We start from the raw sequence: 26,054 nt of genomic DNA, 5'->3' as shown, positions 1-26,054 counted from the left end.
TTATTGATTTTTTACAGAGAAGAAGGGAGAGGGATAGAGAGTTAGAAACATCAATGAGAGAGGTCGATCAGCTGCCTCCTGCACGCCCCCCACTGGGGATGTGCCCACAACCAAGGTACATGCCCCTGACTGGAATTGAACCTAGGACCCTTCAGTCCACAGGCTGATGCTCTATCCACTGAGCCAAACCGGTTCGGCAAGTTTGGAACCTTTAAACAACAACTTTCCAGTTCTCCCACCCCTTATCCCCTGGTAACCACCATTCCACTCTGTGGCCTTTTTTCCTGTTCTTTTAAAAAATATTTTATTTACTTCAGAGAGGGGAAGGGAGATGGAGAGAGAAATAGAAACATCAATGATGAGAATCATTGATTGGCTGCCTCCTTCATGCCCTACATTGGGGATCAAGCCTGCAACCTGGGCATGTGCCCTGACAGTCGAACTGTGACCTCTTGGTTCATAGGTGGATGCTCAACTACTGAGCCATGCCAGGCCACTCTGTGGTCTTTTGAGTTGTTATTGTTGATGTTATTAGATTCCACACATAAGAGATATCACATAGTATTTGTCTTTCTCTGTCTGACATATCTCCCACTTTTAATAGTGGTTGCATTTGAGAAGCGAGAATCAAGGGTGGGCAGAGGGGCTTTAATTTGTATTTTGTATCTTTCTAGAGTTTGACTTTTACACCTTAGGAATAAATGAGTATGACTTTGAAAAATTCCAACAGGGGTTATATGGGTGGGAGCTAATGGCTTGTTCTACTTCTTCTTTTTTACTTTGTGCCTCTCTTTGTTAGAATAAAAACTGATGAATTGTTTATTATTTTAAGAATTTCCCAATTTGGTAGAACAAAAATGTGTGTGTGTGTGTGTGTGTGTGTGTGAGAGAGAGAGAGAGAGAGAGAGAGAGAGAGAGAGAGAGAGAGAGAGAGATATGTCTGCAGGAATATAAACCAAACTGCTAATGTGTGAGCCAGATTTAAAGATTGTTTGGGGAGTGGGAGAGGGAGATGAGTTTCATTCTTTACTTTATACACATACGTATTGTTTAAGTTTGTTATAATGAACATGTATTACCATTCTACAGTTTTTCAGAAAAGAAATAATAAACTATTCCCCCCTGAAGTTAACAGTAACATATGTTCATTGTGGAAAATATAGAAAAGTATAAAGAAGTTAACAATCACAACAGTTAGCATTTTAGCATGTTTCCTTTCAGGCTTCCTTTTATGCATTATTTTTACATAGCTGAGTTTATACTGTACATTAGCGGTCCTCAAACTTTTTAAACAGGGGGCCAGTTCACTGTCCCTCAGACCGTTGGAGGGCCGGACTATAGTTTAAAAAAAATCTATGAACAAATTCCTATGCACACTGCACATATCTTATTTTGAAGTAAAAAAACAAAATGGGAACAAATACAATATTCGTATTTGCATGTGGCCCGTGGGCGGTAGTTTGAGGACCCCTGCTGTACATAGTTTGTATCCTGTTTTGCTCTTTTAAGATTAAAAAGTAATTCTCCCATGTCATAATAATATTTGGATGGTTGTATCATACACCATTTTATGGTTTTGTCACAATTCAAGCCAATTAATTATCTATTTCTTAAAGTTGAACATTCAGGTTCTTTCCAGTTTTTCCACATTAGAAATGATTCTCTAGTGAGCATCTTGGTAACTAAATCTTTGTTTGCATTTCTGAATATTTCCTTGGAGTGGATTCCTTGAGGTGGACTTCCTGGATCAAACAATAGCTTTCTAGAAGTGGAATTAATGGATAGAAAATACTTTTATGACTAACAAAAGGTTATACCAATTTTTACTCCCCCCAATAGTGTGACAAGATTATCATCACTCTCTTGCTAGCATTTTTTATCATCCTTGTTCTTTTATCTCACCTATGGGAAAGTTGTCAATGACAGTGGTATCTCCATTTTTCACTGCTAGCAAGACTAAACATTTCTCATATGCTTATTCACCATTGTTATCCCCTCTCTGTGAACTACTTATTTCTATTTTTGCCCATTTATTGACTAGAATCTCCTGGATTTTCTTATAAATTAAAATGAGCTCTTAAAAGAGATCTACATTTTTGTCATATTGATTGCAAACAAAAATATTTTTCACAAGTTTGTTGGTTTGTAAAAATGTCTTGGCCATACAGGTGTGTGTGTGTGTGTGTGTGTGTGTGTGTGTGTGTTTAAGGTAATTAGATCCTTAGTACAGCCTTGAGTTTGAGGTTGTTTCTCTTTGATTAAATTGAAGAGCTTTTTAAAATACATTTTTATTGATTTCAGAGAGGAAGGGAGAGGGAGAGAGAGATAGAACATCAATGATGAGAGAGAATCATTGATCAGCTGCCTCCTGCACGTCCCCCACCGGGGAATCAAGCCCACAACTGGGCAAGCGCCCTGACAGAGAATCCAACCATCACCTCCTGGTTAATGGTTCAACGCTCAACCACTGAGCCACTCCGGCTGGGCTGATTAAATCGCAGAGTTTTGACAAAAGATCTGAGGGCCATTTCAGATAACTGTAAATTTAGATCTGGGGAGGTGGGGGGAGGATGAGTGGGTTGATTTAGAGATTGTTAAGCTCACATGAACTTTTAAATGATTTAAGAAGATGGGGTGGGTGAGGGCAAGGATAGAAACAGTTTGTGCCAGAAACTTTGAGAATTCTGAGGTAAGAAGCTAATTCTCTCAAGTCTCCTGTGTGTTGGGAAGGGGGGGTGGTGGTAAATGATGAGCAAGTGAACAGAATTCCTGAGGGGAAAGTACAGCTCTGGGCTGCAGATGTGAGCATGGCTTGGTTTTAATTATTTGCCCCCCTCTATCCTTTCTTAGGTTCCCCTCCCCCGGCCACAATAAAGAAGGTCAGAAAAGACTAAAGGGGATAGACAGCTTCCATAAGGCCTGCTCCAGTGTAGCCCTTTAGCACATCAAAGGCCAGATGAAATACCTAGAAAAAGAAGGAACCAAACCTAGGATCATTCCAAAGGCCAGCCTTCCTCTGGACTTCAATACAGAGTTGTTGTGACTGCCAAGGGTAGCTCGACAGAGCTCAAATAGAAGAACGCTGACAAACAAAGAAAGTTTCCTCATTATTCTAAGCCGCCCCCCCCCCCACCCCGCGTTCCAACCACACAAAAGAGCAGCGACAGAACGTAGATTGCTGATGCGTTGGGACTGAGCAAATTAGTGATTGTAAAAGGTTTTAGGTTTCCAGAGTAAATCTGGCGATTGATCTGTTTCCCCGGATATTGGGAGAGTTTCCAGAGTAAATCTGGCGATTGATCTGTTTCCCCAGATATTGGGAGAGTTGTCAGCAGGGGGGCTGTGCACTGACTTCAGCAATCCTGGGGGTGTCTGCCCCACAGCATCTGGGGGGAGGATTGGAAAAAGGCCGTCAAAGAGAGCAAACGGGGGTTCCCAAAGTGAAAATGGGGCTGGGTCTTGAAAGTGGAAAAGGGAGCTCAAGGAGTGAGGTTTCTGTCTCCTATGAGAAAGTCTACTGTTCTGGGGGATGGCTGGGAAAACATGAGGCTTTGAAATAGAAGGCAGGAGAGAAGCCCGAAGCTAGGAAATGGAGTCGGTGTTTGGCGCGCATCAGGTGGCGGGGGGGGGGGGGGGGGGGGGAGGCGGGAGGGGGGAGGGGTCGTCCTCAGACAGAGCCCAATAGAGCCAAGACTCTCCGAGGGGGTCGGTGTGTCAGGAGCTAGCAGGGTGCTCGGGAGGGCTGCGCCCTGCATCGTGGTGAGCGAGAGGATGGCATCGGGAGTGGTCCGGAGCCTCGCAGGTGGAGCTGAGGGGTGGGCTCAGTTATCTCAGCAGTGGAGGAGGCTGGATCCCACTGGGGGAGGGGATCCACGCTCCACAGGAAGATGGGGGGCCTGAGCTAGGCGGAGCCAGACTCAGCCCAGCGCCGCGCGTCAGCAGCTTCGAGACAGACCAGGCTGGGACGCTCCGCCCACTTCTGCCCCGCCCACTCCCCTCCTGGCCCCGCCTCCTCCCCTGCCTAGTCCTTGTTCGCCGAGCCCCGCGCGCACTAGCTCTCAGAGAGGGTGGAGAAAGCCTCAAGTTCCGGAGCTTTCCCAAGTCCGGCCCAACCTTTGCTCCAGCGATCATGGCTGCCGAGGAAGTGGTGGCGACGGGCGCCGAACCGAGCGAGCTGGAGAGCGGGCTGCTGAACGAGATTTTCACGTCGCCTCTCAACCTGCTGCTGCTCGGCCTCTGCATCTTCCTGCTGTACAAGATCGTGCGCGGGGACCAGCCGGCGGCCAGCGGCGACAGCGACGACGACGAGCCGCCCCCGCTGCCCCGCCTTAAGCGGCGCGACTTCACCCCTGCCGAGCTGCGATGCTTCGACGGCGTCCAGGACCCGCGCATACTCATGGCCATCAACGGCAAGGTGTTCGACGTGACCAAAGGCCGCAAGTTCTATGGGCCTGGTAAGGCGGTTGGCCCCCGGGACGTAGAAACAAAAGAAGGGGGCCCGGCACGGGGATGAGCCCGGAGGGGCGAGGGGAAAGTGAAGCGCCCCCGGGGAGGAATGGCGACGGAGTTAGTGAGGGCGGGCAGGAGGAGAGGCGGGCGGTGGGGGCTGAGCGGCTTCCCCCGGGGCGGAGGCGGGGGTCGAGAGGCGTTCTAGGGCTGCAGGCCTCTGGGGGCCAGATTCCCCGCCCCTACCAATGCCCGGGTGGAGGTGTGTGGAGAGTCTGACGCGCTTAAGCTGCCCGGGGGGGGGGGGGTGTAAAATGGACGGGGGGAGGGGCGGCTGGAAAGGGTGTGTGTGGGATACAGCAGAAAGCAGTGTTTGGGGAGTTTTGAAGGTATCGGATTTGGGGATTCCTGGAAGAAGGGGATGGTGTTGTCTTAAGGGTGGCCTAGGGGGTGGGCAGTGGGAGGAGGGACGCCCAGCCTTGAAGAGGACGTAAAGGCCGTTGATGCCAGGAGTAGCCATGGTGGAATGCGAGGGTGTGGGAGAAGGAAAGGGAGATGGGATTAGCAGCAGGTAGAAGCATGGTGCGTGGGGGTGTGATGTGAGTGTGCGCTGTGTGTGCATACTCAGTGTATGTGGCTTGTTGGGAGCGTGTGGGTGTGTGTGTGTGCGCGTGCGGACGCTTGGAATATGGCATGTGTCAAGTATGTTTGTGCATGTGTTTGGTATGTGTGTGCACTCCGTGTTTAGCGGACAGGGAAAAGCTGGAAGATAAACAAGGGAAGTTCGTTAGGGAGAAGGGAGCTGGGTGAGGGAGGAATAAAGGCCAAATGTGGCGGACAATGGGAATGTAGTAAGATGAGAAGGTAATACAGTAGTCTATAGCAGGAGAGAAAGGACTAGAAGCCAAAAAAATTAAAAATGGAGGGAGGGAGAAGTGGGAGGATCCTGAGAAACAAAGGGGGTAGGGCTATGAAGGCTACTGGGTGTGGGGATTCAGGAAAAGCCAACCAGAAGAGAAATGAGGGTGGAAGACTGCAGAGCTGTTGGAAGGGGCAGGCTTGAAGGGGCCTTAGAGATGAGGCCTTTCAAGCCCAGTTGAATCAGAATCACCTGATGAGCTTGAGGAAAAATATGGATTTCTGGCCTAATCACCATAACAATGAAAGATCCCCAGGAATCTACATTTAACATGCTACTTCTCCAGGCCAATTCGAGATGCAGCCTGGTTTTATAGAATACATATTTGCAGTGGAGGAAGAAGAGATTTTAGCTTCTCCAATATGGACTCCTCTAAAACCAAGGAGCTCTGGGAGTATATACACACTGCCCACACTCTCTTTCCTGCTGCCATGGAGAGAGAAGAGTATAGAAGGCAGCAATCTGGCCCTCTCCACTCCCACTTTGTTTTACTCTCCCAGTCCAACTAATCAAAATCAGATGTGTTAAAATTAAGGAACTCTCCCATTTAGCAGTTTTTCCTTGTGGATCATTAAGATATACTTTCTGCAGACATGTAACTATCAAAATAATTTGAAGACCACACCTATATTATTTGTCACTTATGGTGGCACACCTAGAGGCATTATCAATAAACATAATCATGTAAATTATGTTTAAACTGTTATTACTGAGCTGCACCATAAAGCAGTCAAAACACAAGCATGTGGGGCATCATCATATGATTTTAGTTTGCAAAGTCATTGAGCGGAATGTAGGCCTGTGCAAAAAGCACAAAATTGGGAGTCAAGCAACCTGGGTTCGAGCCCTGGTTGGATTATTGACCAGCTGTGTGACCCAGTGTCAAGCATTGTTCTCTCTGGGCCTTAGTTGTCCCTCTTTAAAATGATGGCCCCTGTGAGATCTCTAAGTCTCTACCCTGCACTCTCATCCTGTAAGCCCATGAATATGTGACAATGTGTGGAAAGGATACTTCATATTACAAAGGATTCCTAGGAATTATTCATTTCATTCTAGTGCCTCACCTATGCATGGCACTTTTGTAGGTGCGGGGACTATGGCAGTGAACACACACGTGCGCGCGCACACACACACACACACACACACACACAGCCTCCCACAAATCTCTGCTCATGGAGCTTACATTCTAGTTAATACACATTCTTCAAAGTCCTTTAATGTTCCTCTCAGACTGTGGTTTTCTGTGAATTTCTGAAATGGTGCGGTCCAAACCAATACAATTGGCCTATTTTTAAGCACTAGGTGCTACTATTCCTATTAGAAAACTATGAAGGTTTTTTTTTTAACCTTCTCTGGTGGAAATAGTAGCATATACTAATAATCACGATTTAAAATAACCATTTTTTTTAGAATCTTACTTGCATTTCAAAGTTGAGCATAAATTTCATCTAATTTGTAAAAAAGAAAAAATCCTGGTGGATTGAGGTTTCAACTGGCCAGGCCATATTGAAACTTGACCCATACTTTTACAAACTTTAATGTCAGGTTTGCTGCTCAATCAACCTTTGTGGAAACACATTGGATTCTTTGCATTTATTTGTACAATATTTAAGCAAGTGTAAATATCCACTTTAAGTACCTACACAATGATTCACTACTCTCTTAGGTGGAATTATTTTGAGGTATTGATTCCTCTATTTTCCATGAAAATTTTAGGATTTTTAATCTTCCTTCAAGCCCACCAAAAACAGAGTGACAGAGATTATCTCTGTTCTACCTCATCTTTATTGACAGTGAAGATTATGTAACTTGTGGATAGATTTCTGAACCACTAATAATCTCATAAAAGAATTTATCCTGCAGATGCCACATGTTAATGTTTAATACATTCTTGCAACCAAAGATCTCTGTCGACATTTATAAGGAAATATTCTGATTTACTAAAACCTTGGTGTTTATTATCTTAAGAAACCATAACTTTCACTGGTGTAGCCCCGGTGCCTAGAACAGAGCCAGGCTCTGTTTTCAATCTCCTAAAGCTGAACTGTGACCCGTGTACTTAGTATTATCTTGTATTAGTCCCTACCAGCCCCCCGGGAGATCATCATTTATGGCTTTTTTATTAGCTATTTGAAAAATCACAGGAAATGGATGGTAATGTATAATATTTTGATTGTTTTAGTTATCTAAATAAGTTTAATAACAACAGGCCTTGTAGTATCCACTACATAATGATCAAAGTATCAACATCACTTATGGTTTCCAAATGAAATTGGATATTCCAAAAAGGGGCTTTTGATGTTGATGGGTAAGGAAGCCATTTTCTGTGTATAAACCACAGAGAAATTGACTGTCTAATAAAGATTCTGTCTTTGGTTTTGTTTTGTTTTTAAAGAGGGGCCATATGGGGTCTTTGCCGGAAGAGATGCATCCAGGGGCCTCGCCACATTTTGCCTGGATAAGGAAGCTCTGAAGGATGAGTATGATGACCTTTCTGACCTCACTCCTGCCCAGCAGGAGACCCTGAGTGACTGGGACTCTCAGTTCACTTGTAAGCATTTTTTTTTTAAGTTGTGGCTGGATCAAATTTCGACCAGTAATGGGATTCACAGCAGTCCAATAGTTATTACTAAATAACCTGAAACTTGGGGAGCATTTTGATAGGCTCCTGAATCTTGGACGGATCAAGTTCATGGCTTGAAGTAATTGCAGTAGTGCTGAGTCACTTGCCATGACTGCATACCAATTTTTAGCTTGTTCTCTATGGAATCTCGGGTTTCTGGTTTTTTTAGTTTTTGAAAGGTTTGCACAGATTCCACACTATGATTTGGTGACTGATATGAGGGGAAAGGCGAGCGGCCATCATGGCTACAGAAAGAGGGGTTTTCATAAGCCCTCTCTTGTAGAGCTTACTGTTTAAAAGCAACCCACATTTCTGCTAAAGAATAGGAGACTTGTATTCTATAAAACAGCTTCTCTTTGAATCTAACTGAGCCTAAATATAGGCTTCATCTACAAATAAATGATGCTTATAATATTGCCAGCAACAACGGTGTCTGCATTTTTAAAAAGAAAAAAAAAAACGGAGACACTTGTTTCCTGGCTTTTGCTATGGGCTGAGGTCTTTGGAGGAGAAGTAAGTTTGGAGGTTAAGTTCAAATTTTGAGCACTGAGAAATTGATTTTTGTCAAACCTAAATGTTTAAAGATACCTTTAGCAATATTTCATTGCTAATAATTTGATAATAATCTTTCCCAGCTTTGAAACAGTATATAAAGACCATGATCATTTCTTTAAGGAATTTTTTCATTTAAAATGTGATTTTTCTAATTGCTGTTCCCTATAATCAGTTAAATATTACTGATTATATTGCTTTTTTTCCCCTAAATCCAACCATTTTCTTTGAAACTAATGCTGACTTCAGAGAGAGTTCTTAGTTAATAATTAGTCAGATAAGGCTCTACCTTTAGAGTTTGGATCTCAATCAGATTAAGCGTAGCTTTCAAGGCTAGAGGCAAGTCTTTTTACATGGAAAACATAATTTAGCTAACATAGTCCCTCATTTTTGCATCCTCAAGATGCCTTTGAAACAATAGATTCTTCTATATGAAACCAATGAGCTGTAATTTATAACTTACAAAGCTCTATTTTCTAGGGCTTGCCTTCATCAGTGGGGTAAAAAGTGTGGTTCCCATCCCCCTTGAACTATGCTTAGTCCCAATTGCTGTTGTGAAACTTCAGCTTCAGGGTTGCTGTGGATTCCCCTTAAGGCATGTTTCTCAAGCACCCGCAGCTTTTATTTGTCTTGCACAGTCCCAAGCACCCTAGGGACCTTTATAATATGTTCAGATAGGGAAGTTCCAGTTGATCCTGGTGATTATTTCACACAAAAGCAGCTCGGATTACCTTGTTAGACAGGTTGGTACTCCTTTAATTCCTACCCATATTCGGAAAGAGTAGGCTCTGTCCTCTTGGCCTCTGACATGGAGATGGTTTAACCCTGTGTTAGCTTGGCCACAAGAAAACAGCCATTATGGTGGTGGTTTGCTGACTCCATCTCTTCCCAAGTCTTTTGCATTCCAGTATATCCTCTTAAATCTGTTTTCTCCAACATCTCCAGTGCTATGCCTCCTTTACCACTTGCTTTAACATCGTATAGCTTTTTCCTCGTGTTGGGGAAAATTTTCATCTCCTGCTATCATCTTCATCCACTAGATATTATCATTCATTCCCTCCACTGTCAAACAACCAGTGGTTGTTCCTAAGCATTGCTTCATTTCCTCTCTGTACCTCCTTACTCCCTACAATATGCTTTCTATCCTCACAATTGGGTTGAACTTTATCAGGGTTTTCCAAGGACCTGCTTACCAATACTAATTTATCCAGTCCTTGTAATAAATCCATCCTGTTCCTCTCCAGAGTCCCCATTTCGGTCCATGGAATCTCCAATTTTCACTTCATTAACTCATGTTTGCAGTTATCCTTTAAATTACCATATGTTCTTCCCTTTCCCTTCCCACACCAACACCCCCCTACTCCTGACTCTTGGTCCTCTGCACCCTTGCTGGCCTCTTGGTCACCCTTTTTCTGGTCTCTCCTTTACTGTCATCTCCCCTCAACACCACAGCGATACCACTGTTGCCAAAGCACTATTTTACCTGGTCCTACCTTTGTCATAAACCTTCAGTGCCCTTTGCCACATATAGAAGTCCAAACTCCTCAGGCTGGCTTTCCACATCCTTTATAGTATTTCCCCACACTGCTTAGACAACCTTGTTCCTACTCTACTCCTGCCAACTTGGTCTCTTTATTGCTTCCCAGGTATGTTCAGTCTCACCTGCATGCTTTTGTATGTGGTGTTTTCCTACCCAAATCCTTCTGCACATTTTCGAAAGCATATTCTAACTACCTCATAATGAGCCTTCTAAACATTTGTACACTCATTTGTATACTCATTGCACACTCTGTCAGACGTTGCTGTTTTATATTTGTCTTCTGAACAAAACTCTAAGAAGCCCAACACATTGCTAAGTAGATTGTAGGCCTCTAATCAATACTTTAACACGAAATATGGTAGTGACTTGACCATTTGTGGTTTTTTCTATCCAGTCAAGTATCATCACGTGGGCAAACTGCTGAAGGAGGGAGAGGAGCCCACTGTGTACTCGGATGATGAAGAACCAAAAGATGAGAATGCTCGGAAAAACGATTAAAGCATTCATGGATGCATATCTATTTTTGTATTTTGCAGAATCATTTGTAACATTCCAGTCTGTCTTTAAAATGTGGTGATTTCAATATTTAGAAAAGTTTTGAACTTGCTGTAAATTTTTTTAATTAACATCACTAGTGACACTGAAAAAATTAACTTCTTTGAGTGCATGATGTTTGTGTGTCATAAATGCAGAAAGTGAACTGCAGTGCTGTAATACAAATGTTAGTAGTTTTTCTTCTATCTGTAGTTAGTACAGGCTGAATTTAAATTTGTTTTTCCTAAAAGATAGGTAAGACTTGGGTATTTCCCCCAAATACGTAGAAATGCAAAATGTGCAAAGTCCTTCAAGCACTGAGAACAAAGGATCAACTTTTAGTCATGATGTTCTCTAAAGACAGCAAATTCCTTACTTCTCAATGGATTTAACTGCATGAATTCCATCTCTAAAGCAAATCTGCAGTGTCCCAAAGGCTTTGATATTTATTAAAGAGAGCTGTCCAGTAAGAAAATGAAATCTCAAAGCTGGGCTTAGTTGGAAGAAATACACTGTTTCTAGACAGCATCATTGTTCAGACACTTGGACACCTTCACTAACTGTTCTCTATAGTGAGGATTAAAACATGATCTGAACATTCAAAAGGAAGCTTTGGGGAAAATCAGCTGGCTTGCCTAAAAATCTAAATACATGAAGAACATTATAGGGCTATCTTTTCAGTCTCCATGTTCATGGTGGAGCAATGGTTATTTTACATGATTTGACATGAGGGGCATGTAGATCAGGTGATTGCTCTACTAAGAGCCTTCACACCCCCCTGAATAATGAGAAAACAGTGCACATCACTAGCCAAGTGGTTTTTGAAGTAAAGTATATTCATAAAGTGGTAACAGTTAACTCTTTTGTCACAAAACTAGAGCCACTGCAAGAGTAGTAGTCAAGTGTCTAGGTCTTTGATATTGGTCTTATGGTTAACGATAAACTTAGCTAAGTAGACTGTACAGTTGTATGAATTTGTGTTATGTGAACAACTAGTGAAGTTTCAAACTCTTGTAATTGTAGTTGAATAGTATTTTCCTTGTATTTTCTTGTGAACCATGTTTAATGGTTTTACCTCAAATCAGAAAACAAAATGAAGTGCTTTGGTCAGTTAATAAAATGGTTTTACCCAATAAAGTGTGGTGGGTTGTTTTATTTAAAAAAACAAAAACAAATGTAAGGAACCAGATTAATCACTTTACCTTAAATACTAAGATTTTCCCTTTTGAGTGATTTTTTTTTTTTTTTTTTGTATTTCAGGAGAAACAAATAAAGGGACAAAACTTCATAGAAGCCTCCCACCACATACCAAATACCAGCTGTTAAGAAATAGTGGATTGAATTGATTTTTTGTGACTTGTCAAATTCTGCCTCTTTAAGAACTTTCTAAACTCAAAGGCAGACCTCTGCTTTAGGTCTTTATATAGCAAGGATATAAAGGGATAATTTTATTGAAGGGATTGCTACCAAATGCCAAGGTAGAGTTTTAAGGTTTTGTTAAGTTGATTTTTTTGTTCTACTTATTTATGAATTCATCAGTTGCTTCTTGTATGTGACCAGACTAGGGATCAAACTGGCAACCTTGGGGTATCGGGATGATGCTCTAACCCACTGAGCTATCCAACCAGGCAAAGTTTTGTTTTCATGTACCATCTGATCAGTTAAGTAGTCAAGAATCCTTAGAGTAGCAAACTTCATTCACTTCATGTCAAAAGGGGGATATCAGATTTGCATATATCAGTTGTATAAACATATACAAATGATTACTCTGAATATTAGTGTTTTGGCCTTTTAATGTTTAATGTTGGAAGTTTTCTTATAAGAGATGTAGTCCCTGAATGAAAGAGGGCTCACAGCATGTTTTTGTTATTAAACCATATTATTAACCTGTTTTTTTATTTAAATGTGCCCTTTTCCTCAACTAGATTTCATTCAACAAATAAATTGCCCGTTTTGTGACAAGCAACCTGTTTTACCACCATATGCTTTGGGGGAGGGAGTGGGAGACGAACTTGGGCCACCTTTGCAGCCTGAAATCTCATTTAGATGTTAAGATTAGGCTACTCATTTTACAAAGTTAAATGGGTTTGTCTAATGCCAGGTTAAAGCTTCAATCCCAAATAGCCTGATTTCCCTCCATTCAGAACTAAATCAACATTGTACTGACTACATGTAAAAGGATATTATTGTAAGTTAGGACTTGAATCTAAAGACATTACACATCCAGTTCACATATTCATAAGCCATTTTATGTGAAAGGCAATTCAAGAAGATGAGGGAACCACTATGGGCCATTGGGGAAAGTGTCAGGTGAACATGTTTGCTCTCCACCTACTTTTATCCAACTCCTGCAGAAACACTGTTCTCACAATCAGCATCTCTGGGTCTGAAGCAGCATATTCTAAGTGTTTTCAGTATCTACACAAATTTGTGACTTCTCTACATACTGTCACATTTACCTTACCTCAGAGGGCAAACCCAAGATCCAGAAAAAGCATCCATACAGTCCTTGCTATTTCACAAAGAGCTCTTTGAACCCAAAAAGGACCCTTTCAGCTCTCAAGTGCCCAGGTTGGACACTCTGCCTTCCTTATATAAATAACTAGAGGCCTGGGGCACGAATTCATGCACGGGTAGGGTCCCTCAGGGTGGCCTGTGGGGATTGGGCTCCAGCTCTTGCCCCCAGCCTTGCAGCCCTGCAGCCCCGACTGGCACCTCGCCTTGGCCTTGTGCCGGCCTCTCACCTGCTCCACCATCCTGCCTGCGGGGAGATCAATCGGGGCCAGGCCTCCTCCCCGCAGCCCAGGTCCCTCAGTGCCCAGGTCCCTCAGCGCCTGGGAGCCGGGTGGCGGCCCCGCCCCCCGCCACTGCCACTCGTCTCCATCTGCAGGGCGATTGGTGGGGCTATCAGGCCCCACTTGCACCCACCTTGGCCTGGCACTACCCGCTCACCTGCTCCACCATCCCACCGTGGTCCCACTCATAGGGGTCCATCGGGGCCAGCAGTGCCTCCACTGCCGCCCACTGCCAGCACTGCTTTGTTGACGCCTCCTGGTGATCAGCGCAAGTCATAGTGAGCGGTCAAACTCCTGGTCGATCTCCCAGCTGCCCAAGGGGACAAACTGCATATTAGGCTTTTATTATATAGGATACTTATAGGCAGTTTGCTGTACATTTCATGTGAAAGAACAGTTAACTCATGAATGGTCAAGGACTGATTACTAAGGACCCAGTTCACACCCACACCTGTTTTGGGACACTGCATAACTGTCTAGACTTCCCACCAGACTAGACACCCAGCCCACACCCACAGTTATTTTTTGACATTGCATAACTTTATTACTTCCACCAACGGCTGAAGGGATGAGATGAGATTCCATGAAGTCCTTTTGCTACCTTTCCATAGCACTGGTAAAACTTTGGTTGAGGGGAGAAGAATCATAAGTTCCAATATCTTAATTTCAATTTATCCAAAATGAAAATAAAACTGTGGTTTCATGATCTCTGAAAGTTAATTTCCATTAACTAGCATCATAAAGGGACAAGGGACATAGAAACAATATTGAAAGTAGAGATGTATATTTTCATAGAAAATGTTATTGTAGTGCCCTGGCCAGTGTGGTTCAGTTGGTTGGGTATTGTCCCATGCACTGAGAGGTCACTTGTTCAATTCCTGATCAGAGCACATTCCTCAGTTTCATACTTGATCCCCAGTAGGGGATATGCAGGAGGCAGCCAATTAATGTTTCTCTCCCTCTCCCTTCCTCTCTCTCTAAAATCAATAAAAACATTTGAAAAGAAAATGTTATTGTAGATGTCCAACACTGCAGCCAATAATATGGTAAATGAACCAAGACTCTTTTCACTATAACAATTTTATCTTTAATCTATCTGAAAATTGAATGTGTATTATTTCTTTAACAGTACAAATGGTTAGCAATATTAATGCAAGGCAGCATTCTATAGGTAGAAACTAGCATGGAATTATCAGCATTTATTTAAAAGTTAACATTTAAACTGTAATAAATACAAATACATTTATTTGGTTCTTATTTTCAAATTACCAGTTTGCATGGCTTTCTACCTGAGCAATTCAAACAAATTGACAAAAATACCTTGACAAATTTTGAGCTTTCTTAAAACACTATCAGCAGCACATACAATGAAAAATATGAGAACAATTTTAAAGTTCAGGCCCTTACTTCATAGGACATAGAAAACAGATATGAGAAAACACTTTTGCCCAGTTAAATAACAGCACAACAAAGAATAACAATGTTAACTAATAGAAAGTAATGATAGTATTTTCAGTTCTGTTCCATTCCCTACTAAGTCATTCAGTTGAAAAGTACAATTATTCTCTTCCATATTTAAGTCCTACACAACAAAAAGAGGTTTAGTTAAATCTAGAATGTGTTACAACAAGACATAAAAACCCAAGGTTGTTCCAAAAGTAAACATAAAACCAGCATTTTATTTTCTTCTAGGCCCCAGGATGGTATTTAGTTAGCAAACAAAACAAAACAAGACAGAAATTATTACACAGATCTAACTTAGCACCAGCTCTATTATACAAAAAAATTCACATACTGTTTTAAACTATTTTTATTATTTTATGTCTTTATGAGCAGCAGATTGTTTCCATGACTAAAAGCTCTACAAAGAAAAATGATCAAATAAGAAATTGAGGTGTTTTTTTTATTCAGAACATATCTGTTTTCCATTATAAACCCATAACCTTGTTTCAATGGCATGAAACATGAGAAAATAAACAGGCAGGGTCTCATTGAAAGAGAATAATACCTGGTTGCAGAAAGTTGTCTGACAAAGTACAAGCCATTAATAGTTTTAAAAGGCTGCTTGGACAACAGTACTTTGAACATTAATAGTCAATGCCAGTCTTCAGAAGAGAAAAGGCATTTGCCCCATGAGCGATTTTTCAGATTTGACAAGCCAAACCTAGTTTTGATGGTAGAATAACTGGCTTGAAAGTGGAATTGAAGAAAACAGAGTCAACAACTCATTTGTTGGTTACTTCATAGGACATAGAAAACAGATATGAGAAAACACTTTTGCCCCAGTTAAATAACAGCACAACAAAGAGTAACAATGTTAATAGAAAGTAATGATAGTAAACATAACCTGCTTTGCTACTTCACTTCTGAACTTTTGCATGTACTAGCATACTTCTATTGAATGTGATTAGAAGATATTAATGAAACAACACGTGGCTCTCACTTTAGATAAATGAGAAGATTTTCTAGCCCCTTCAGATATCAGGTTGCTCAAGAGGCTGGTTATGAATACACGCTGTGCCTCTCACTCTGGGCAACCACATTGATTGGCATTCTACCTGGGCTTTACCAGCTGGTACTGTTCTATCAAGTTAGGACTATTGCAAATGAATCATGTGGTATGAAAATGTTGCCTTCTAATACTTCTGTAGGTTAAAGTCACCATTTTTGCTGCTGGTAATCTGATCCTATCAATGTCTTCAGTTGCTAAGTTGGATATAGCTTTGTTGGAGATAAAAGGTCATCTACTGGCCCTGAGGTTCTAAATCCAACATAAGGCAGAATGAATCAGTCAAGCTTTCAACATTACATGCACTGCAGTAAGTCTTTAAGAATCTGTAAAATATCTCAATGTAAAAAAACATATTCAAGAACTCCAACCCTTTGTAATATTTTAAGCAATAAAAAAAGAAAGAACTCCAAAAACAGTAGGTAAAAAGATAAATTGCTTAAGAGTTTAAAAATCTGGCACACATATGACTTTCCCCAGCTAGAAAACTATGGGCATTGCCCTTGACTCTTCCTAACTCCATGGCATTGTTGAGGATTAAGGAGGCACTTGTTACTGTTTTAGAAAGTCATTTTGGGGCTATCCAGTGGCTTTTTACAAACTGATGTCATCCAACCCTGAAAAGATTATGTAACCTGAAATGGAATACTGTCATGTCTTTTCTTCTCAAGTGCCATTATTGCTGCCTGAGGATCTTTCAATATTCCCTTTTGCAAGTCCCACTGGTTGTATCACTTCAATCCTGTTGCTTTTCTAGGCTGGAATGTCATAGGGTTCTTCAAAAACAACTCTGCTAATAGTCCACTGTCCCTTTAAGACTCAAAGGACAATCTGAGCCCCTTTTAGATGCTTCTTCCAATACTTTCTTTCTAAAAGGAAAACTCTGAGTACTATGAACATATTAAGAAGATTAATTTCCTTCTGATGGGTGCTCATGAAAACCTCTAATGATATGAAGAAGTCTATGTTCTAGCTGTTGTCTCATTTCTTTTATACATAGTTGTTTCTAGATGAAAGGTAAGAAAGTTTGTTGTACATGGTGTTCTGACGAAATCAAAGAACACGTGAAAAGATCCTTATCCGCTGTTGTCCTCTTTGAAGATAAATGATACTAAATGATGACCTTACGATAGCTAAAGGGTCAAAGAGGCTATCTTAATACTTCTCATCGTTAATTTGCTCTTTCAATGGCACCAAATTAAAGTTATAGTTGAACTGTAGAAATGTCTGCTCTTAGATCAGGAAGTTTTGCAAGTACATTGTTTTACCAACTTTCAGAAACTGGATGTTTTGTATTTCCAAAGCTTGCCAACACACCTGCAGTGATTTTGACCCATAGTTTGGCAAGAGAAACAAGTTTTTTCAATTGACCTTGCTCAAGCTTTTAAATGTTGCTCTTGCTCTTGTTGTTGCTAACTACACAGCTATACTTGGTTTTAAATGTTCTTTTTGCAAATTGTTTATTGTGAATAAGGGTGTTCCTGATCTAAGAGACCTTTAAAGCATTTAGAAGTATAAAGAATTGCTTTAGTTGTTTTCTAAACAGCTTCTATAGCCAGTGTGCTCCTGATTGTTACATCTAATATTATAATTATCAGAAGTTGGCCTGAAATGTGTAGAATTCTCATGTCTTGTGAATCTTCTTACATTCTGGTTATTTCTTGTCTTCCACATAGTCTGTCTTCTTTGGGGAAAACGCCTTGAATAGAAAGCATTAGTAAATTTTGATGATGATGTTGGAGCACGAAAGAGCCTGTAGTTCACTCTCTGGTAAAATGTATTATAACGGAACCACCTCCTCTTTCTTGCGATATTGCCTAGTAGGTAACCGGAACTGGACTTGCGGTAGTTGCCCTGACCAAACATGTATTTGGGGCCTAGCCTTTTCTTCATTTTGCTGTTGCTGTTCTCAACTCTCATGGAATTGTTTTCACCCTCAAGCAATGAACTTCTTCGTTCATACTTGAACCTCTTGACCGGTTTCCTAAAATGGTATTTAGAGTGTTTCTCCTCCTCAAAATTTTTACACTCTGTATACAAGGTCGGCTGACTTGATCTAATTTCTTGATTGTTAGTGATGACTTCAGCATCGAGAGATCCTCTTTCAGGTGGATTTTCATATATGGCCACAGATTTCTCTTCCTCCTCTGTGTTTATGATGAGGATTTCATTGAAGCATTCAGAATCACTACTAATTTCCTCGAGGAAATCTGCCAACTCCAACTCTGCTGACCTTTTGGGTGAGGAAAATTGGCTTTGACTTCCGGATTTGGAATCTTTGACCTGGTAAGCATCGGTCTTTTCCAACAGATGGCCCTCTCCATCAGTTGGGGTCAACTGATCATCAGATTCACTGGCTGAGTCCCTGGGCTGATTTTTAAACTCCTCAGACCATCCTTCGGCATAATAAACTTTTGCTCTATTTTGTGGCTTTTGCACAGGACCCTGAGTATGCAGGTTTTGCATTTGACTCAAGCTGGTTGAGTCACATTGGTAATTTCTCAAATTGATCTGAAATCCATTTCCTGTAGCATGGACAGATCTCTGCCACTGACATGTGCTTGTTGGGTGACTTGGTTCTAGACAGATAGAAGGATATTTTGGAGTGTGATAATAATGGTTTAATAGAAAGTCAATGAGGTCACATGTTTCGCGGTTTTTCTTGCATAGGTCTTGCTCAGATAATCTGAAAGGATAGTTATTAGAACTGAGGTGGTCTTCCTTCTCAGGAGGCTGACCTTGAATTAATGTAATCTGCAAGGAATTCTGGTCAAAGTCAAAAATGTCATTGCATTCATTGGTAAATAATTGTCCAGTTCCCTTTTTTCTGGCTGAATCATTTCCATTTTTTCTACAATGGAGGGAAGATTCATGTAACTGAGCCCTATTTCTTTCCTCCATTTTTTGTTTTTATTTATTATCTAAACTGGCAACCTGTATCTTGGCACTTTCTCCTGACTTTGAAGATATTGGGTATTTAACTTTTCTTTCTTTAGAGTTTTCAATGAATTCCCCAGACCATGAGTAGCTTCAGGGCCTGCAACATCTACTTCTTGTGGGTTAAACTGTGTGGGTTCCTTCAAAGAAAAAGGTTAAAAGTCTGACATAAAAAACTAAACAAATAAAAATGTTCAAAGAAAAGTTGGATTTCTGCCATTTTTGTAATAGGTTTCTAATACCACCTAGGATCAATCCAAATTAGGAACACTGTTGTTCTAGGAAACAGGAGGTATAAAATTAAATGTCTCAGTCTAATGTGAACTGCTTTTACTAGATTTGTGCCATCCTTATATTACAAGACACCACTATTTACATACTTTCAAAGCACATGACCCTTTTGTTATTTGTTCACAAACTGGGGGTATGAAGAGGAATTAGAAATGCCCTATAGCCCTCCCAGAAAATCCTAGAACAAAAACAAAACAAAACAAAACTGGTGGGTGAAACGTGTCTACAAGAGAGTCAACTGACTTGAAAGGTAACCTGTCTTTCTGTTTTTCATCCCAGTTTTTTTCCTATGGATTGCCGATGAGGGTGTTTCTGCCCGCCTTCAGTCAGAAGCAGCACAGCAAGTAGAAAATGTGGCCAATGACAACGGTTCTATCTGTGGTGTTACAATCCCACCCTGCTGGGGGAGTTTATACAGTGCTTCTACTGACACCTGGTGCAAATCATGGCACAGTGCTTACCCATTAACTAGGATTAGAATTGCGTAATCAGTATAAGGTATCAATGGGGCCAAGAATTAGGCATCATTCACATTTAAAGAGAAATTCTTCAGTGGTTATTAAGGTAAACTTTAAAAGATCCAGCTACCCTTATTATAGGTGGAAATGCAATATTTTCCTGATCCTGGTTTCACTGACTATTCGCATTAATGAGAAGGCTGATATTTCAAATATACATTAAATCAACTCAACTAATGCCATTTACCCTTTGTACAGTATTTAAAAACACTGAATATGGCCTGGCCAGCATGGCTCAGTGGTTGAGCATTGACCTATGAACCAGGAGATCACAGTTCAATTCCTGGTCAGGGCACATGCATGGGTTGCGGGCTCGATTCCCAGTGTGGGGCAACTGATCAATGATTCTCTCTTATCATTGATGTTCCTACCTCTCTCTCCCTTTCCCTTTCTCTCTAAAATCAATAAAAATATATTTTTAAAAAACAAACACTGAATATGGATTTTTAAATGAACAGTTTGGGAGCCTTTCTGACCTTTACTCTGGGACATCTATTAAGTCTGGTTATCTTTAAGAGGTCAGTGAGTGGAGGGAAAAGAAGTTCCAAAATTGGAACTTTCCAAATAAAACAATTGCTGTGTGGCATGAGAAATTCCTCAGCAAATACTTTAAGACTAATTAACATGAGCTTGCTATACAAAGCTATCTGTTCAAGACTCTCCCTTCTCATTCAAACTGTTACAGATACATGGACATGTAAAGTTAATGGAAGACTACAAAACTAACACCCACACCATCCATTTCTTCCCCCTGGCATTTTCTGTTAAATCCATTAGGAACCTAGAAAAGTAGATACGCTAGCTATACTGTCCTGGGTAAAACTGTCTTGAAGTTTAGGAACACAACGTGTGTGACAGATGGCAAAGGTGAGACACAACTCCTTGAGAGAATTTGGGTACACCTTTTGGAAACCCATACTTGGGGTTACTATAGATCAGCTTATTGAAAATAAACTGCAATGTGCCTTCCATAGAATCTATTTTAAATAGTTGATAGCTTAACTGGAAGGGTTGTGTCTCTTACCAAAACTGAGCAACAAATGAATGGGAAAGAGCCTTACTGCAATTTTCCTCAGGAGCACCAGTAGCAATCAAGTGGCCTCCACCTGCCTTGAGCCAGTAGGAACTTCCTCTCCTCTCACTCCTCCGAAGTGTTGGGCTCTCCAGGCAGCTCAGCTTTGTCTCTGTCCCGCTTCCTTTGCTGGTGTCTGTCCCTTCAGGGGTCACCTCCTGACCCTGGCCTTCTTCCTCTCTTCCTGGGCTTTCCTCTCCTCCTTTCTTTTTCTGGACAATGATTAAAGGGCAACTATTCAGAAGGTATTTATTTGGCATCTGCTCTCTTCCCCACTCCTTCACCACTGTGGGTGGGAAGAGAAGGGGGCAACATGGACAGACAACAAATCATTTAGGTTTGTAGGACTCTCTCACTGCTAACCCCAGGGCCTGGCAGAGACAAAAGACACTGTAATGCATCCATAAAAAGAGAAAGACACATAATTGAGTTGATTAATTAGAAGCAAGTACAGGAGACCTTACAAAAAAAGATTACAGAATTTTAAGGAGGGGCCTCTAGTCTCCACTTTCTCAAACCATAGTCAGGGATTACTGGACCAGCTTTCACAGTAATGATTTCGTTTTTCTTGAGATCAAAACCTTCCATGAGCTGGTTTTACATAGGCAAATAAAGCTAAGTCAAGGCACTCAGAAACCTTAAGGGTGAGAACTGGTCCTTCATATATATTATAGCACAGTACACTATCATAAAATAACATACTGGTGCCCTAGCTGGTTTGTCTCAGTGGTTAGAGCGTTTACCTGCAGACTGAAAGGTCCCAGGTTCGATTCCAGTCAAGGGCACATGCCGGGTTGCAGGCTTGATCCCCAGTAGGGGCCGTGCAGGAGGCAGTTGATTAATGATTCTCTCTCGTCATTGATGTTTCTATCTCTCTCTCCCTCTCCCTTCCTCTCTGAAATCAATAAAAAATAAATTAAAAAAACATACTGGATTAAAAGATTATGGGCTTTTAAAAAATATAATTTTATTGATTTTTTTACAGAGAGGAAAGGAGAGGGATAGAGAGTTAGAAACATCGATGAGAGAGAAACATCGATCAGCTGCCTCCTGCACACACCCTACTGGGGATGTGCCCGCAACCAAGGTACATGCCCTTGACCGGAATCGAACCTGGAACCCTTGAGTCCACAGGCTGACGCTCTAGCCACTGAGTATGGGCTTTTTTTTAACCTCCGTTTTCTGAAAATATAAACTGTTTTGGTTAGGCCCTGTGGAAACATGGGGAAAGAAACAAAAAAGGACAATTATCTGAGTGAGAATTTAGCCCAAAAGCTGGAGGATTATCTAAACTGCATGTTCTGTTCAGAAATTTGGGGGGAATAGTTACATTGACTAGCCACAACCTCTGGCCAAGTTTCACAGACATGACCTCAAGTAAGTCCTATCACCTCAACAGCTAAAAAAGTGAGAGACACAAGGGAAGATACTCTTTATCTCCCTTTTTGAATGGCTGTAATTTACAAGAAAAACTGAAAGAATAAACATGCAAGGGGAGGGGCCAGGAGGTAAAACTGGTTTTCAGAGCCCAGAAGTTCTGGCCCATTTGTACCTTGGAAAACCTTTGACAATCCAATAGTACTTTCTAGTCTCAAGCTCCTAAATTGGGAAACAATGATAAGTTCAAAGGAATAAAGGTTCACAGAAAGAACTTAGGCCAACAAGAAATATAGTCCCAATAAATCAATCCATACCTTCTTGCCTATGAGTTAGTTTGAATATTGACCATCCTGTTGAAGAAAACCTCTTCTAGACCTGAAAAGAAGTTTAATTAAAAAGAATTTTAGATTGGTAGGCTAGGTAAAAGTTGGTAAATTTTAGGTAAATTGGTATCTTTTAAATATTTTGGTAGGCTAGAATTTTCACTATAAAAGTTCCTGGTCCTTTTTTAAAAATCATTTTAGCTTAATCAGGCTAGTCCATTATTTCTCACTACTTGTTCTCCCTAACAAGGATGTTGTCTTTTAAAGTCTCTTGTTTTCAACTGTTTTTGTCATTTTGGGCTTTGTAATAGCACTGCTGAAAGAACTGCGTGCAGTTCTACAATCTGAGCCAATTCCTGTCCCCTCCCACCTCAATGTAATCTTTCTATCAAGTCTAGCCATTCATCCAAAGAGATAAATCCATAAATCAAAAGTACAACACCCTCGTTGTTAAAGTTGGTCTCCTTACCTTACACACTCTTCCTGATCTCTCTTCTTTTCTTTGCTTTCTTCCTCCAGTTCTTGTAATCTTAGCCTTTCCTGATATTGCCTCCAAATAACTCCTTACGGAAGTGTTTGGTTGTATCATACATAACCTGACCCCAAATATTTCAAAGTTTCATTATAAAAGTTGGCCATTGTGTCTCAGGCCACAGAAATAAAACTAATTTGGCCATGGGCAATTCAAAACCAAATGAATTAAAAATATTCTCTCTATATCCTAGTCCCCATACTGTTCTACTACTTCCGCTGAGCCTTCCTAACAGTCTTGTGGGCTTCAGGATTTTCTTTGGCAGAGCCTTGAGGAGCTCACTTAACTGCCACAGGTAACATCACAATGCCATCATCAGGCACAGGCTCTAATAGGCACAAGCTGGGCAGCTGGGCACTGGTATATATGGGTGGTCATTATACTATTTGCTGTATCTTTTGTCTGACTGAGTAGCTCATAATTTTAAAATGTACATTTTAACAGAAGTATCTTCACACATAACACACCTACACAGGTTCATACATAGGAAGCTACTTAAGCTAAAAGTCTAAATTCATGCTAAAGATTAATTTAGAGAAAAAGGAGGCTTTAGCAGAATCCTTTCCTCTGCTGGATTAAGATTTCAAGAAAGAGATGACTAAGTAGTCAGACATAAAAAAGGTGGCATGACTAGACAGGCTGAGTGTAGTTTGAAAGGAAATAATCCAAGTTTGTTGGGATTATGTTTTAGCAATTTACCTATCAGGCATCTTGAAAATATAATTTGTGATCTCAATAATAAAGAGAGAGTAAATAGTTCTCCTTGTGATTTCAAACTCTCTCTCAGCAGATTGTCAAGTAGAATAAGCACATGAGATACTTCGATAAGAGCCATGAAACATATTTTAATGCCTTCAAGAAGTTATGGCAGAACCCCAGATTATAACAACAATCACTTAAAATCCCAGCTGGCAGCTTGCCTGACAGCAAAAGAATGTTTAAATCAGGATTACTTTTCTTCCTAAACATCCATTTATTAATGACAACACAAATCTTTACATGAGCTATTGATCAGAGCCCAGTGGAGTCTAAGGAAATTTATTCTAGATGCTTCCTTGTAGCTTTTACCTGAACAGTAAGAAATAAAAGAAACTCTGGCTACTTCTTCCCTTAATGTTACATGCCAGAGCTTTCCCACCATCCCCTTTAAGCATCAGCTTCATCCCTCAAAGGGTCTCCATGGCTTTTATGAAGTCAGCTGACTCCTAGTACTGTACAAAGGCCTCAAATGTCTGCATGCTGAAGCTAAACCCCCCAAAGCTTCCACCATTCATTACCTCTCTGTAGGGGTTAAACATAGAAATATCCACATTCTTGATCTTCCCAAAATTCTCAATGACCACCTGTAGGATCTTTTCACATGGCTTCCCCCCAGTGGAACCTTTAGGCGCAAACCACTTGCCAGGCAAGCCTTCAAAATGTGTGGAATCCAGGCTCTTATTGTGGTCCAGCTCATCAGCCCTGTCACTTGATGGGGCCTCCTGTTCCTTCGGGAAGTGCTCCCACTGTCCCTGTGCATCTGTAGCCACTACTTTTAAGTCTGGTTTCAATCCATTTAGCTTGATGATCTTCCCATGTAATTTTGCCTTCAGGATCTAAACCAGTGATGGCGAACCTTTTGAGCTCAGCGTGTCAGCATTTTGAAAAACCCTAACTTAACTCTGGTGCCGTGTCACATACAGAAATTTTTTGATATTTGCAACCATAGTAAAACAAAGATTTATATTTTTGATATTTATTTTATATCTTTAAATTCCATTTAACAAAGAAAAATCAACCAAAAAAATGAGTTCGCAGGTCACCTCTGACACGCGTGTCATAGGTTCGCCATCACTGATAAACCAAACTTTGTGTTTAAGCCTCCCCCTGGAATCGGATGAAATTCTTCATACACTTGGAGTTGAACTGTGGTGAACTAACTGATCAGGGCAAATCAGCCTCTTCAGCTGGTCAAGAACTTCCCAGTTCAAGAAAGGCCTCATAGGTTCTGTACTCTCTGGGAGCCATACATTGATAATCAATTTTGCTATGGGCATGAGGTAGAGGTGCTGATGTGCACAGAGCTCTGTTGCCTCAGAGTTATCATACACCACCGTCACCGCCATTGTATCCTCAGGCAACCTTGGATGGTGAAAGGGAACATTTTCAAACAAATAGAGCAAAACACAAATTTGGACTTTGAATGGTGCTAGCATTTGCTGGACTTAGGTCAAACTGAGAGGGGAAAGTATACTATAGGGATATTTAAGACAATAGCTTTCTTTTGTTTAATATGCTTTAGAGGTTGCAAAGAGTTTCCATATACTGTCTCAGTTTCCTTAACTGTGAAATAAAAATAATAGGACTTCAGGAAGGATGAAATGGGAGAGTACATGTGAAATCCTTAGAATAGTGCTTGGATTCAATAAACATAAGCTATGGCTATTGTCTATACTACTTTATCTCATTTGATTCATGAAGCAACCTGTGAGTAGGTATTTCCATGCCTGTTTTACTGATGGGAAAATTTAGATGAATTCAGGAAAATTAAATGAGCTGCCCATACATTAAGACTCTAAGATTCCAAATATCCAATATATTATAAGTCCCATAAAAACCTGCTGGAGGTGTCACAGAAAGAGGGCAAGAGTAAAATACATGTAGCACCTTCGTGAACATGCACCTAGCTAACCATTCTAAGGTTGGTTTCTAAGTCTTATATGCCCATATCAATTCTTATTCTTCCAGTCTATTGACTTTAACTAAATTGAACTCTAAGTTCAAGTGAAGAAGAGACAACCTCTTCTAATAAGTGACAAAGTGAATTTGTCCTCTACTTTGGGACTAGAAAACTCCCAAAACCAGACTGCTTGTGGGCATTTCACTTTAACAAACTATTTTAAGCTGTCTCAAGGTGAATATCACTAAAACTGAGAATTAGGAATTTCTGCTTCTATTTGCTAACTTGAAGTAGCACCTCCCAATTTTTTTTTTAAAAAAAAAGCTTTTTTTCCCCCCCTCTAAAAGTAGATGTATTCAGAATCTACATCACCTGATTTTCTCATTAATGTCAACTTTGGGAACATTTAGACTCAAACGTATAT

The 26,054-nt window shown here is 40.9% G+C and overlaps 2 protein-coding genes across 2 annotated transcripts; one reads left to right on the top strand and one right to left on the bottom strand.

Annotated features, from left to right (window-relative positions):
• The first annotated feature begins 4,033 nt into the window (after positions 1-4,033).
• On the top strand, positions 4,034-11,751 carry PGRMC1 (progesterone receptor membrane component 1). The gene is made up of 3 exons (XM_036304857.1): positions 4,034-4,454; positions 7,761-7,916; positions 10,475-11,751. Exons 1-3 carry the CDS (start codon positions 4,130-4,132, stop codon positions 10,576-10,578), a joined length of 585 nt encoding a protein of 194 aa, XP_036160750.1. The 5' UTR covers positions 4,034-4,129; the 3' UTR covers positions 10,579-11,751.
• Positions 11,752-17,424: 5,673 nt separating this feature from the next.
• LOC118653378 (A-kinase anchor protein 17B) lies at positions 17,425-25,166 on the bottom strand. The gene is given in 10 exon segments (XM_036304123.1): positions 17,425-18,854; positions 18,857-18,995; positions 20,726-20,778; positions 20,781-20,881; positions 20,883-20,948; positions 22,909-22,999; positions 23,002-23,037; positions 24,083-24,566; positions 24,814-24,885; positions 24,888-25,166. Coding segments are annotated over 10 exon segments (2,751 nt in total).
• Between the last annotated feature and the right edge of the window lie 888 nt (positions 25,167-26,054).

This window comes from Myotis myotis, unplaced genomic scaffold (assembly GCF_014108235.1).
Source record: "Myotis myotis isolate mMyoMyo1 unplaced genomic scaffold, mMyoMyo1.p scaffold_m19_p_4, whole genome shotgun sequence".
Classification (NCBI taxonomy): domain Eukaryota; kingdom Metazoa; phylum Chordata; class Mammalia; order Chiroptera; family Vespertilionidae; genus Myotis; species Myotis myotis.
The sequence above is the reverse complement of the archived record's forward strand: the minus strand, read 5'-3'. Positions and strand labels throughout refer to the sequence as shown.